General features: G+C 61.9%; 2 protein-coding genes across 2 annotated transcripts in view; one reads left to right on the top strand and one right to left on the bottom strand.

Annotated features, from left to right (window-relative positions):
* The first annotated feature begins 639 nt into the window (after positions 1-639).
* On the top strand, positions 640-6,360 carry SIGIRR (single Ig and TIR domain containing). Its single transcript, XM_077773384.1, is given in 10 exon segments — positions 640-820; positions 2,515-2,667; positions 3,533-3,731; positions 4,150-4,283; positions 4,400-4,540; positions 4,858-4,943; positions 4,946-5,073; positions 5,138-5,288; positions 5,539-5,728; positions 6,034-6,360. Coding segments are annotated over 9 exon segments (1,200 nt in total). The 5' UTR covers positions 640-820; positions 2,515-2,660; the 3' UTR covers positions 6,198-6,360.
* Positions 6,361-7,175: 815 nt separating this feature from the next.
* Positions 7,176-11,475, bottom strand: part of PKP3 (plakophilin 3) — a 7,914-nt gene continuing 3,614 nt past the window's right edge. Inside the window, exons 4-13 of the mRNA XM_077773369.1 lie at positions 11,343-11,466; positions 10,405-10,609; positions 9,901-10,075; positions 9,338-9,455; positions 9,096-9,266; positions 8,835-9,020; positions 8,218-8,371; positions 7,819-8,011; positions 7,649-7,736; positions 7,176-7,471 (exon numbers count right to left, since the gene is read on the bottom strand). Coding sequence (XP_077629495.1) covers positions 7,436-7,471; positions 7,649-7,736; positions 7,819-8,011; positions 8,218-8,371; positions 8,835-9,020; positions 9,096-9,266; positions 9,338-9,455; positions 9,901-10,075; positions 10,405-10,609; positions 11,343-11,466 — 1,450 coding nt within the window. The 3' untranslated portion in view covers positions 7,176-7,435. The remainder of the gene's footprint in view (positions 7,472-7,648; positions 7,737-7,818; positions 8,012-8,217; positions 8,372-8,834; positions 9,021-9,095; positions 9,267-9,337; positions 9,456-9,900; positions 10,076-10,404; positions 10,610-11,342; positions 11,467-11,475) is intronic.

The following is an 11,475-nucleotide window of genomic DNA, read 5'->3' as shown; positions in this document are numbered from 1 at the left end:
ATTAGATCCCAGGAGTTTCTATCAAGGCCTTTTCTTGCTTCTTTATCTGAAAAAGGAGGGACTGCCTTCCCATCCCAGCCTGAAACTAAGGTCCATGTTATACCACAGCCCCTGTTTGGGCACTATATGGGGAAATGGACCAGGAGAGAGCCCAAAAGCTCTGCTCAAGGCTTCATTATTGGCAGGAATTTCCACAGGACTCCCTCACCTCAGCATGTCACAGGGCAGATGCACTTTGCGGCTGCAACCTGGAGGCTCTCACCATCCTGAGTGTCACATTGTAGACCATGTCTGGGACACAGCTGACCGTGTGTGTGTGTGTGTGTGTGTGTGTGCGCGCGCGTGCGCGCGCGTGCAGGATGGCCCTGACTGGGGAGGTCTCCTTAGGGCCCCTTCACGTCATCCCAGGTCCCAGCCTCTCTGAAACCTTCTCTCCATCCCCCAGGCCTGGCCTCGGGGGAAATATGCTGCCTGGGTGGGCTGGGGTGGGCCCCAGAGGAAGGAGCTGCTTACTCAGAGTTACAGGAAGAAGCATGCAGGCGGGGCAGGCGGGCGAGGGCCACCAACTGCCCGCCTGCCTGGGTGGGGTTTAGGGTTAGGAGAGGATGTGACTGCAAAGCCAGGAAGCTGCAGGGAAAGTTCTGATTAACACACACACACAAACAAAAGGCAGGTCCTCACTGTGCTTGGCGATGTGTTTTGGGGCTGCGGGGCTGCGGGCCGGGCCTGGGGCCCAGCTGAGCCGAGAGTTCCCTCCCAAGCAGGCATCGATGACCTCAATGACCGACACCACCCCCCAGGAGGAGAGAGCTGGAACCAGGTGACTCCGTGTACTCCCCCTGACAGCCTTGCTGCTCTACTGTCGTGAGCCTGTGTCCTTGCCCTCCGACACCATCCTTAGTCAGGCCCGGCTGAGGGGAGGCCCCGCAGCACGCATAGCCTGCGTGTGCCTGTAAGAGCAAGGGTGACAGGAAGCTGTGTGTGTACCATTGGGGGCAAGGGCTGGTGTGAGGGGCAGTGTGTGATGTGGGTTTGTGCAGATGCTGAGGGCTATGCGCCCTGTGGGAGCTGCTGCAAGTATGTGTGCACTGTGTGTGCGGCCGCAGGCGTGCGGGAGGTGTGTGTGTGGGGTGATGTAGTACGTGTGCATGGGGAGGGGTCTGTGTGTGCGCACGTTGTGCAAAACAGATTATGTAGGGGCGGGTGCGCCGGGGGAGGACCCCTGTCCCTGTTTTGCAGTTTGGCCTTAACTTCCAGGAAGGTCAGAGCCTGCCTCTCCAGGGGTAAAAATTCTTCTGAGTTTGAAGAAGCGGAAGGGCTACTGCCGGAATTTCCCTGGGACCTGCTGGGCTGGGAACACGGGGGAAGGGGTGCGAGCTGTCTCCCACAGCCTCCCAGTGGACTGGTGCTGCTTCAGGGACCTTCCCAAGACTGCCCTCCACCAGAGGGCTTCAGGAAGGAACCTCTGCACCCGTTCCCTGCCTGATACTCCAGCAGAATTACCCGAGGAAATTCCAGCCCAGCCAAACCCAGGGCTTCTGGCTGTGCGGAGCCTAGGCCAGGCCAGGCCCACGGTGGCATTGCCCACGCAGAAGGGATGGAGGGGAGGCTAAGAGATTTGGGGCCCTAGGGGTGGAGAGGACAGCCCCAGGCAGGAGTGGAGTGAGGACTCAGTAAATACCTGCCACTTTAGCTGGGCCACCCTGGGGGCCGGGAGGAGCTGGTGGCCCCAGGACTCTTGCTGTAGAGGAGGCTGTGAGGCGGGGGGAAGGCTCTGGCCTGGGGGTTTTGGCCCCTCCTTTCAGCTCAGGTCACTCTGGAGCTTTTTGTGTCAGGAGGCACGGGCATCTGCTCCTAGTCTGGGTTCGGAGTGGTCCCAGCCCCCCAGAGGAGAGAGCCACCTGTGGGTGGGGTGGGGGCCTCCCTTGGAGAACTAGACAATGTGTACAAAGGTCTTTAGTTTTGGACACGACAGATGGGTGGGGGAACACAGGTGTGGGACCCATAGGACCTGCTGGAGTGAACTCAGTCCAGCCAGGCTCCCTCCCTCCCGCCTTGAGGACAGTGGCCTGGCTCAGCTCAGGTGCCGTGTCCACACACACGTGTGCACACGGGACATGTCCGGGACCAAACCCTATAGCTGGGAGGATGGCTCCGAGTCCAGCAGCCCACACCCACCCCTTGGTGGCATGTGACCCTCGGCGCTCAGGGCCGGGAGAGGTCTGCACCGCAGCCCTCCTTGTCTGCGGTGACTGTCCCAGGGAATGGTGGGGACACAGCCATGTCCCACCTCATGAGGGTGCCAGGGGGCACTCCCTGGGTCATCACGGTGACACTTGGAGCAGGTGAAGGTAAGTCTGAGGGCTCCCCCAAGCCCTCTGGGCTGTGCCCACTCCGATGTGAGATGCCGAGCGTGATGCTGTGCTGGTGTGCCTGGCATCCTCGAGGTAACTGCTGCGAGGTTACATGTTAACTCATCCTGCTCTTGTTTAACTTTCTCCTTTGGGGTGGCAGCAGCCTCTGACCCCTCCTGGTGCCCTGACTGACCGGCCACAGAGACAGAGAGCCCCTGGGGGACCAGTCTGCTCAGCCAAGGATCCCCGAGGAGCCAGGGTGTGGCACCAGAGTCCAGCCTGCCCTGAGAAGGCCCCAGCCAGACCATGGCAGGTAGACGGGTCAGAGAGGGACAGGCGCAGACCCCACTCCCACCTCCTGTCCCTCAGGCCGGCTCCATGCTGTGATGTTGCCACCAGCCAGGGGTACAAAGGCCTCTGCTCACTCCCCCCACATAGCTCGAGGGCCTGACCCCACAGTCAGGGCAGGCTCTGAGCCATCTCCTTCCCAAAGCCTCTAGATTATGGTCGTGGGAGTCCAGAAAGCTGAGGAACACCGGGAATGGGAGCTTGTGGAGGGGGGGATCCCAGGGGCAGGATGGGTAGATGTGGGCTACTGAGAGACCACACCGCCAAGATGGTGGTGGTCTCCTCTCATGTCCCCCTAGGGGGTCCTGGAATCCCATGCTCCCATCCCAGGTGGAAGGAGTGGCACGCTCTGCTCCTGAGCCCCCCAAGCCACTGGTGTTTACACTTGCTGCAGGTCTCCTGGCGGAGGGGCCGGGTGAGGGTACAGTGCCTGGCCACTCACCTGGGGTGGGAGTTGAGCAGTGGGCAACAGGTGCACACAGAAAATGTGGGAGCTGGGCTCATGTACTGGGTGGATGGGCAGTCAGATGGGCCCCCCTGGGCTGGGGTGGGTCAGCTCAGCTATGCCTCTGGCCGCTGCCTTCCAATGTCCTTGAGGACAGAGCAGCCACATCAAAGGCAGGCAGAACACCCAAGGCCCAGCTGCTGCTGAGGGAAAGCATGCCAAGTGCCAGGCCCTGTCCCCTGTGGGACTTGTGCATGGACGTGGTGTGCCCACCAAGAACACATGCCACTGACCGTCTTGTTTTTTTCCTGGCCCACAGACCATCTGTGGTTGGTGGGAGCCCAGCATCCCAGACATGGCTAATCTCTGGGTCCTCTCTCTGCAGGTGTCTGTGATAGGGTCCCCAACTTCCTCTCTCCGTCTGGAAACCAGGCCCTGGAGCCTGCCCTGGGCAGTGTGGTCACTCTGAACTGCACAGCCTGGGTGGTCTCTGGGCCCCTCTGTCCCCTGCCCTCAGTCCAGTGGCTGAAAGACGGGCTGCCACTGGGCAATGGAAACCACTATGGCCTCCATGAAGACTCCTGGTAAGAGACTGGGGTGTCCAGGGTCAGGTGACTACCCTGGTTATACCCAGGGCCACCTATACCCTGGTCTATAACCACCTGGACATGGACAGAGTGCCACTTTTGACACGGACTAAGGGTCAGTGACTGCAGGGATAGATGGCCCCTTGTAGTCAGCCCGGGACCATGGGTGCCAGCACAGTCCTATGGTCTGAATTAGGCACTGATCCTCAAAATCCAGACCCAGGATCAGGGTGACTGTCCCCAAACAGAGCCTTACCCCCACCAGGTTTTGGCCACTTCTCTTAGCTTATGGCCCAAGGACTGCTCAGGAAGCCCACATCTGCAGCCTCTGTGGGGGGGTCTGACAGGTGGGGCCCAGGAACATCTACTGATGCTCTCAGGCCCCGGGTAAGAGGGTTCGGCCTGGTCTCCCTAGGGTCAAGGCCAACTCATCAGAGATGCTTGTGTCCAGTGTTCTGGGGGTCAACCTGACCAGTGCTGAGGACTATGGGGTCTTTACCTGCTCCATCCGGAATGTCAGCTCCTCCTCCTTTACTCTTTGGGGAGCTGGTGAGTGGCAGTACACTGGGTGGAAGGTGGGAGGCCTAGAGGGACCTGGGGAGCCTTGAGGCTTGGAGAATGCTGGGTGGGGGAGGCAGCGGTTCAGACTGCAGCTCTGTCCCCAGGCCCAGCTGGCCACGTGGCCGCGGTGCTGGCCTCACTCCTGGTCCTGCTGGCCCTGCTCCTGGCCGCCCTGCTCTATGTGAAGTGTCGGCTGAATGTGCTGCTCTGGTACCAAGACACCTATGGGGAGGTGGAGATGAACGGTGCGTGGGGCCAGGATGGACAACAATGAATCAGCTATGAGGCCTCCCTAGGCTGTTTTGGNGGGGGGGGGGGGGGGGGGTGGGGGGAGCTTTGTTGAGCACACAGTCCAGGAAAGAGCGCAGAAGCCTGGCAGGCAGCCCGCGTCCAGCACTGGAGGCGGGGTTGTGGGTGTGCATGCGGGATCTGCCAGGTAGGCAGGCCTGGTCCCCCGATGCTCGTGGGGAGGGGTTAGAGGACCCAGGGTGGGCGGGGGACAGCGGCCAGGGTAGCAGGCCCAGGCCTCGAAAACCTGGCGCTGACCCTTTGCCGTTCGCAGACGGAAAACTCTACGACGCCTACGTCTCCTACAGCGACAGCCCCGAAGACCGGAAGTTCGTGAACTTCATCCTGAAGCCGCAGCTAGNTCCCGCCGACGCCTGGTTTTCGCAGAGCCCTCCGCGGATCTCCTGGTGAACCTGAGCCGCTGCCGGCGGCTCATCGTGGTACTGTCAGAAGCGTTCCTGGGCCGGGCTTGGTGCAGCCACAGCTTCCGGTGGGTCCCGCGCAGGGTTGGGTGGGCCCCCGCCCCGTCCCCCCTGACGGTCCCGCCCCCGCAGGGAGGGCCTGTGCCGGCTGCTGGAGCTCACGCGCAGACCTATCTTCATCACCTTCGAGGGCCAGAGGCGAGACCCCGTGCACCCCGCGCTCCGCCTGCTGCGCCAGCACCGCCACCTGGTGACCCTGCTGCTCTGGAAGCCCGGCTCCGTGGTGCGGAGAGGGGCGTAGGGAGTGGCCCCTTAATAGGGGTGGTGGTACCGGGTTCCGGAGAGGGGCTCCTACATGGCCAGTTCTGTGGTTTGGGGACTTGTGAATGGAACCCCGTGGGGTGAGGGTCCTGTGGCCTGCTGCCCAGAAGAGGGGCCTCGTTTGAGGCCCCTGGAGCCAGGTGAATGCATGCTTCCAGGTGTGCTCTTTGGGGCCAAGGCCACCAGACTAACAGCCCAATCCTGGCCCCCAGGCACGTTCTTCAGATTTCTGGAAAGAGCTGCAGCTGGCACTGCCACGGAAGGTGAGGTACAGAGCAATGGAGGGAGACCCCCAGACCCGCCTGCAGGATGACAAGGACCCCATGCTGATCGTGCAAGGCCACCTACAGGAGCGTCGGACCCTGCACCTGGAGCTGGACCCTGACCCCGAGGGGGACCTGGGTATGCCCACCTGGTCCCACCCCTGACCCTGAGAAGCTTGGCCTGGGGCGGAGGGCGGTGCACAGGGCTGAAGAGCCCAGAAAGGGGTCCAGGTGGCGGAGACTCCTCCTTGCATAGGTGGGCTTGATGCCCCCCAAGCACACCCTCACTGCCCCTTTCCTGGAGGCACTCGGACCCAAGGCCTGCCTGGGAGCTCAAATACTACTATGCAGGAGGGTGAGCAGGGAGTGACCCTCATTCATGGGTCTAGCAGAAGTCATGCTGTGGGCAGCCCAGCCTCAGGCCTGGTGGTACCCTCTTCCCAGGTGTCCGAGGGCCTATCTTTGGGGAGCCATTAGCTCCACCCCATGTGAGTGGGGTTACCCTTGGAGAGGGCCGGGGCAGCGAGATGGATGTCTCGGACCTCGGCTCCCGCAACTACAGTGCCCGCACGGACTTCTACTGCCTGGTGTCTGAGGATGACGTGTAGCCTGCACCCACCAGAGCAGCGGGACCACCAAGGACAGCTGGGTGCAGGGTCGGGTGGGGTTTTTCTCCTCTCGGCAGGACCACCAGCCACGAGACCTTCAGGGAAGTGGGGGGACTGCCCTTATGCCTCCTTGTGCCAGAAAATAAAGTCCTTTTAGATCCTGCCTGAGCCTCAGCCTCTCCTCTCCTGGGGCAGTAAGGGGCAGTTCCATCTCAGGTTCTCCATGGCCCTCAGCTCCTCCCCTTTCTAATCCCCACAGCCACCCAGCCACAAGTCTGGCTGTCCACGTACTCCCACTCTCTCCATCCTCCATCCTGAGCCAGCTCAGACACATCTCTTGTAGTGGCCTCCTTGGGTCTATCTGCTTAATGGCGTGACTGTCCCCAGCCCCCTCTGATTCAGACAGGTCCTGGGTGAGGGGCAGGCCCCTTAGAGTCTGCAGGTTCTGAGCTTTACAGAAGAAGCCTTTTGTTGTAAAAGTATGAGTGGGAGGGAGTTTCACCACCAAATGTCCTGGTTTGGTGACATGGGTTCCCGGAACTCAGTCAGACAGTGTGAGTCCCTGGTCAGGACACCCCCAGGCCCGGTGAGGCAGGGCAGAGAGAAGTGTTGGGTGCGTCTGCCCTATGGGTACAGCCCAGCAGGGCAGCACTGAAGCCAGGAGAGGTCACAAGCTCTCCCAGGAGTGGCCACCCCTCTGTGCACACGGTCCCCAGGTCTGTTGTGTTTGTGCCTCAGTTGGCCTCCGGGCTGCCCCTGCTGTGTGCCCCATTTCCTCTTCTCCTTGTCCTGGGCACCCTGACCTGGAGAAGCCTCTGAGTGAGCTCTGGGTGTCAGTATCGTCAGGGGCAGGCGCTGCTGTGCTCAGGGACACTGCTGAGTTCCCGGCTTGGACCCCCGTGTCGAGCCAGCGAAAGAATCTTGCAGGGATGTGTTCATGGCTATCTTTATTCCCAGCGCCGGCAGCTCACCACCTCTGCCCATGTGACTTCGTCACCACCCCACACACCTGAGCAGCCTCAAGCCCCGCCCCACCCCCTGCCCTATAGAATCCAAATCCCTGAAACAACCCCCTCGTCCCCTCCCTGGTGCCCAGGCCCCTGCAAAGTTGCACACGGGACTCCCATGAGCAGCCCCAGGCCATCAGCCTTCTCCCAGGCTGGCCAGCGAGCAGTGCATAGCTGAGCCTGTCCCTTGGAGGCTAGGCCATGTTGCATCTTCCTCCAGGAAGGCCCCTCCTATGGGCCCAGGAAGTCCTCCTTCCGATAGCCTTTCTGCAGTGGAGAGGGGGCCCAGAGTCAGGGTTCATGCCCGCGGNTCTCCTTTCTCATGTTCCCCACTTCCCGAGTCTCCTATTCCATATGAGTTCCCGGGTCCCTTCCCTGCCACCTGATGTCCAGCCCCGGGTCCGACACCGGCCGCCCTGCCTGCCCTGGATCGCCAGAACATACCGCCCGGAAGTCTCGGTGGAGCTTGCTGTACTGCCACAGGTTGGCCAGGAGGCTGGAGGCTGCTCGGGAGGACTTCTCACTGTCAGGGCTTGGGGGTGGGTGGAGGAGCAGGGGTCAGCAGGGTGATCAGCTAGGCCGCCGGTGGGGAGAGGGTGCCGGAGGGGCCTCACCTGTCCTGCTTCTTCTTGATGAAGACCAGCTTTCGGAGCCCGTCAAAGTAGAGCAAGTCTCGGGCGGCGATGGGACTGGCCACCACCAGGTTGTTGAGCACGGCTATGATGTTGACCAGCACGTCGGCAGGGGGAGACTTCTCGCCCACGCTGCCGGGCAGCTTCTCAATCAGGTGACTCACCACCTTCGTGGCTGCCAGGAGGCCAGGATTGTGGGGAGGTCAGGAAGGCGGCCTCCACATCCACTTCTGGCTGCCTGCCCACCCCCGAGCCCTCCATCTAGCCCAGCTCTAGCTTGCCAGAGGGCCACCCAAATGGGCAGCAGAAGAGAGAATCCAGGGGTGAGCCCAGCTAGGCAGGGTGAGGGCAGAGCCCAGGCTTCAGGATGGCCCGACTCACACATCTCGTCCTTGTTTCTGGCGTTCCGAGACAGGTTTCGGATGAGGCCGGTCAGTGAGCGGAGCTGGTGGTGGTCCGCAGTCCGAACCCGGTCCAGCAGTGGGTTCAGGATGCGCTCCTGCTCCAGAGCCAGGCGGCTCAGCACGCCCGCCCACTGCGCGTAGGAGCGGAGCTGGTGAGCGCGGGTGGAGCCCCAGCCCCGTGGCCCAGGCTCCAGGTTGGGTCTTTTCTCTGTCCCTCTCCCTCTCTCTCCCCAGAATCCTGAGACAGGACTGGGCCCCACTGCCTCTCACCTGCTCTGTTCACCCTGTGTCTGCCCTCACAGCCCAGCCAGGAGCCTCATCACAGGTGACTTGGGTCGGCCCCGCCTCCGCTTACGCCTCTCCCTAAATCCTCAGGGGTCCCTGGGGCCTGTACCCTCTGGGACACTGGCCTCACACTCCCGGCTGCCCCTTCTGTCCCCGGCCCCTCACACCTCTGGCGGCATGTCCTGTCCCTCCCTCTTGGGCTTTGGCTCCTCCACCTGGGTGTGTCCATCCTGCCCCAACAGACTGAGCTAGAGAGCTCCTCACTCTTCTCATTCCCTGTCGTGTCCCCAGGGCAACATGGGTCCTCACCCTGCGGTCGCCCGCGGTGATGTTCTGCAGCGCCCCCGCGGCTGCCTCGGTGGTGTGTGGGTTGAGTTCACAGCGCTGCAGCAGCCGGTTGTACAGCCCCACGATCTGGGGGCTCCACAGCCACTCGAGACCCTTGGGGTCCTTAGACACCTCGGCGAAGGTCAGTGCATCGGCCGTGAGGGGCAGCTGGGTGGGAGGTGTGGAGGGTCAGCTGGGCTCAGGCCAGGGGCCCTGCCCCCAGCTGCCCAGGCCTGTGCCCACCTCTCGAAGCCTCCGGCTCTGAGGCGTGAAGCAGCCCACCACCTCACCGGGCGGCGCCCCAGCTGTGTCCCTGCGGCCCCGGCCCTCGAGCCGCTGCAGGGCAGATGGCGGCATCTCATCATACAGGCGGTAGGACAGGTTCCTCAGCACGCACACTGCGTTCTCCACGCTCTGCAGAGGGCGGACCATGGTCAGAGTGGGCCAGAACCCCCCAGGACCTTTTGGCAATGGCCGCCCCTCACCTTGTCCTCACACTTGCCCACGTCAAGGGCGTGGTTGATGTAGGTGACCAGGGCGTCCACCAGCCCATGGCACTCACGCATCTTCTGTCGAGTGGCCTGGGAAGCTGAGCTGAGGTTCCTGTGGATGGAGGCAGACCAGAGACCCCCCCCGGTGGGAACCCAACCCGAGGGGCGAGCCCCTGGCCCCCAGTCACCTCCTTCCCCTGAACTGGGCCCCACTCCTTGGCACCTGCTGCTCCTCTGCCTGCCCATCCCCCATCCACCCTTCCAAGTCCAGAGCGGAGGTTATGATTTAACGAAACCTGAGCTTGCAGCCCCCAGGGCCTGTTGCCGCCTGACGAGTCAGCCACGCCCAGCTGCTGTCCCACTTCTGTGCCAGCACCCATACCTGGCGTGGCCTGTCTGCTTCTGCAGCCGCCCTGGCCAGCTCCGCCTTGCCACTCAGACCTGGCACTCAACATCCCCCTTCTCCAGGCCTCCCCTCCCCCTTCCAGGCACCCAGTTCTTTCCCCATGGCCACCGTCTTGGCCTCTCCCAGCTCGCTGCCCCCTCACCCAGCGCACCTGAGGAAGCCCGTGGCATTGTAGAAGATTTCAGCCTCAGAGGCATTCTGCTGGATGAGGGGTGGTCCCCCGGCCCCCGAGAGGGGGCTTAGCACCAGGTCTGTGAGTTGTTCCAGTGTGTCCCTGGCCAGGCGGTCCTTCAGATGGTCACTGGAGGACAGGTTCCACAGGATCCCTGGGGCAGGAGCGGCCGTGGCCATGGTCAGCGATAGCCCACTAGCCGCCCCCCAGCTCCTTCAGGGAGGGTGGGGATGAGGCTCCCAGCCTCTCCTAGGGCCCCACCTGGCATTTGGAGCCTCACGCAAGAGCCCCATGGAGAGAGCCAGCCTGCGACCTGCAGGTCACAGGGCTGTGACACAGCAGCAAGACAGTGCTTGGGGACACAGGGCCTGGGGGCTGGAAGCCAGCTGCAGACACGTGCCACAGGAACAGTCGTGGGGACCAGTGGAAGGGGGGATGAGGAAAAGAGAATGGAGAAAGGGAAGGCGTGGGGTCGCAGGGCACCTGTGACGTTCTTGCGCAGCTCATCGTCATGCTCGCGCAGCGTGCGCAGCAGCTCGAAGATGCCATTCTCCTCCACGAGGGCCAGCTTATTGTCCGCGTTGTCGTAGATGAGGTTGCGCATGGCACCCGTGGCATGGCGCTGCACCTCCTGGTTGGCATGGTTGAAGAGCTTCACCAGCCTGGGCACAGCCTGAAGGCTGCGGGCCTGCACACACAGGCATGTGGGTGTTAGCACATGTGTGCACACCCCACAGGCATGTGCAGATGGGTGCAAGCATGTGAGGGCGTGTACTGATGATAGAGACATGCAGGTGTACGCAGGCATGCGCAGGTGTGTACAGATGTATATAGGTTTATGTGGATGTGCAGATGTGCACAGGTGTAAGTGTGTGCAGTTGTACACAGGTGTGTGTAGATGTGTGCAGGTGGATGCACAGGTGTGTGCAGGTGGATGTGTAGGTGCGTAGAGGTGTGTGCAGAGGCACACAGATGTATGTAGATGTGTGCAGATGCATGCAAGTGGATGCAGGTGTGTGCAAATGTGCAGATGTATGCAGGTGTGTACAGATGTACACAGGTGTATGTAGGTGTGTGCAGATACTTGCGTGCGGATGTGTGCAGGTGGATGTGCAGATGTGTGCAGGTGTGTGCAGAGGTGCACATACAGGTGTATGTAGATGTGTGCAGATGCGTGTAGGTGGATGCAGGTGTGTGCAGAGGTGCACAGGTGTGTGTATGCACATCTCTTCCTCCTGCCCCTCCTCTGCTGGGGAGGCTCTGGGCCAAATGGGGGTCTGCCCGCCCAGTCAGTGTGGGGACCAGTGAGGGGTTGTTGGGGACCAGAAATTAACGACAAGTGGGGGATCAATGAGGGTGGTCACCAGGGGTGTCCACAGACCAGCAGGCCACAGGGGGCACCAGCAGGGGCATCTGGTCACCTGCTTCTTGGCTGCTGCGTCGCTATAGCACTTGTGCTGGATGTAGGCTGCTCCCAACACCTGCAGGTTGGGGTCTGAGGCCATGAGGTACTTGACTGCTGAGGGCAGGTCGATGTCATCAAATCTGTAGAGA

This window comes from Crocuta crocuta, unplaced genomic scaffold (genome assembly GCF_008692635.1).
Source record: "Crocuta crocuta isolate KB4526 unplaced genomic scaffold, BGI_CrCroc_1.0 scaffold1161, whole genome shotgun sequence".
Classification (NCBI taxonomy): domain Eukaryota; kingdom Metazoa; phylum Chordata; class Mammalia; order Carnivora; family Hyaenidae; genus Crocuta; species Crocuta crocuta.
Note: the sequence above shows the minus strand (reverse complement) of the source record. Positions and strands in the feature narration are given on the sequence as shown.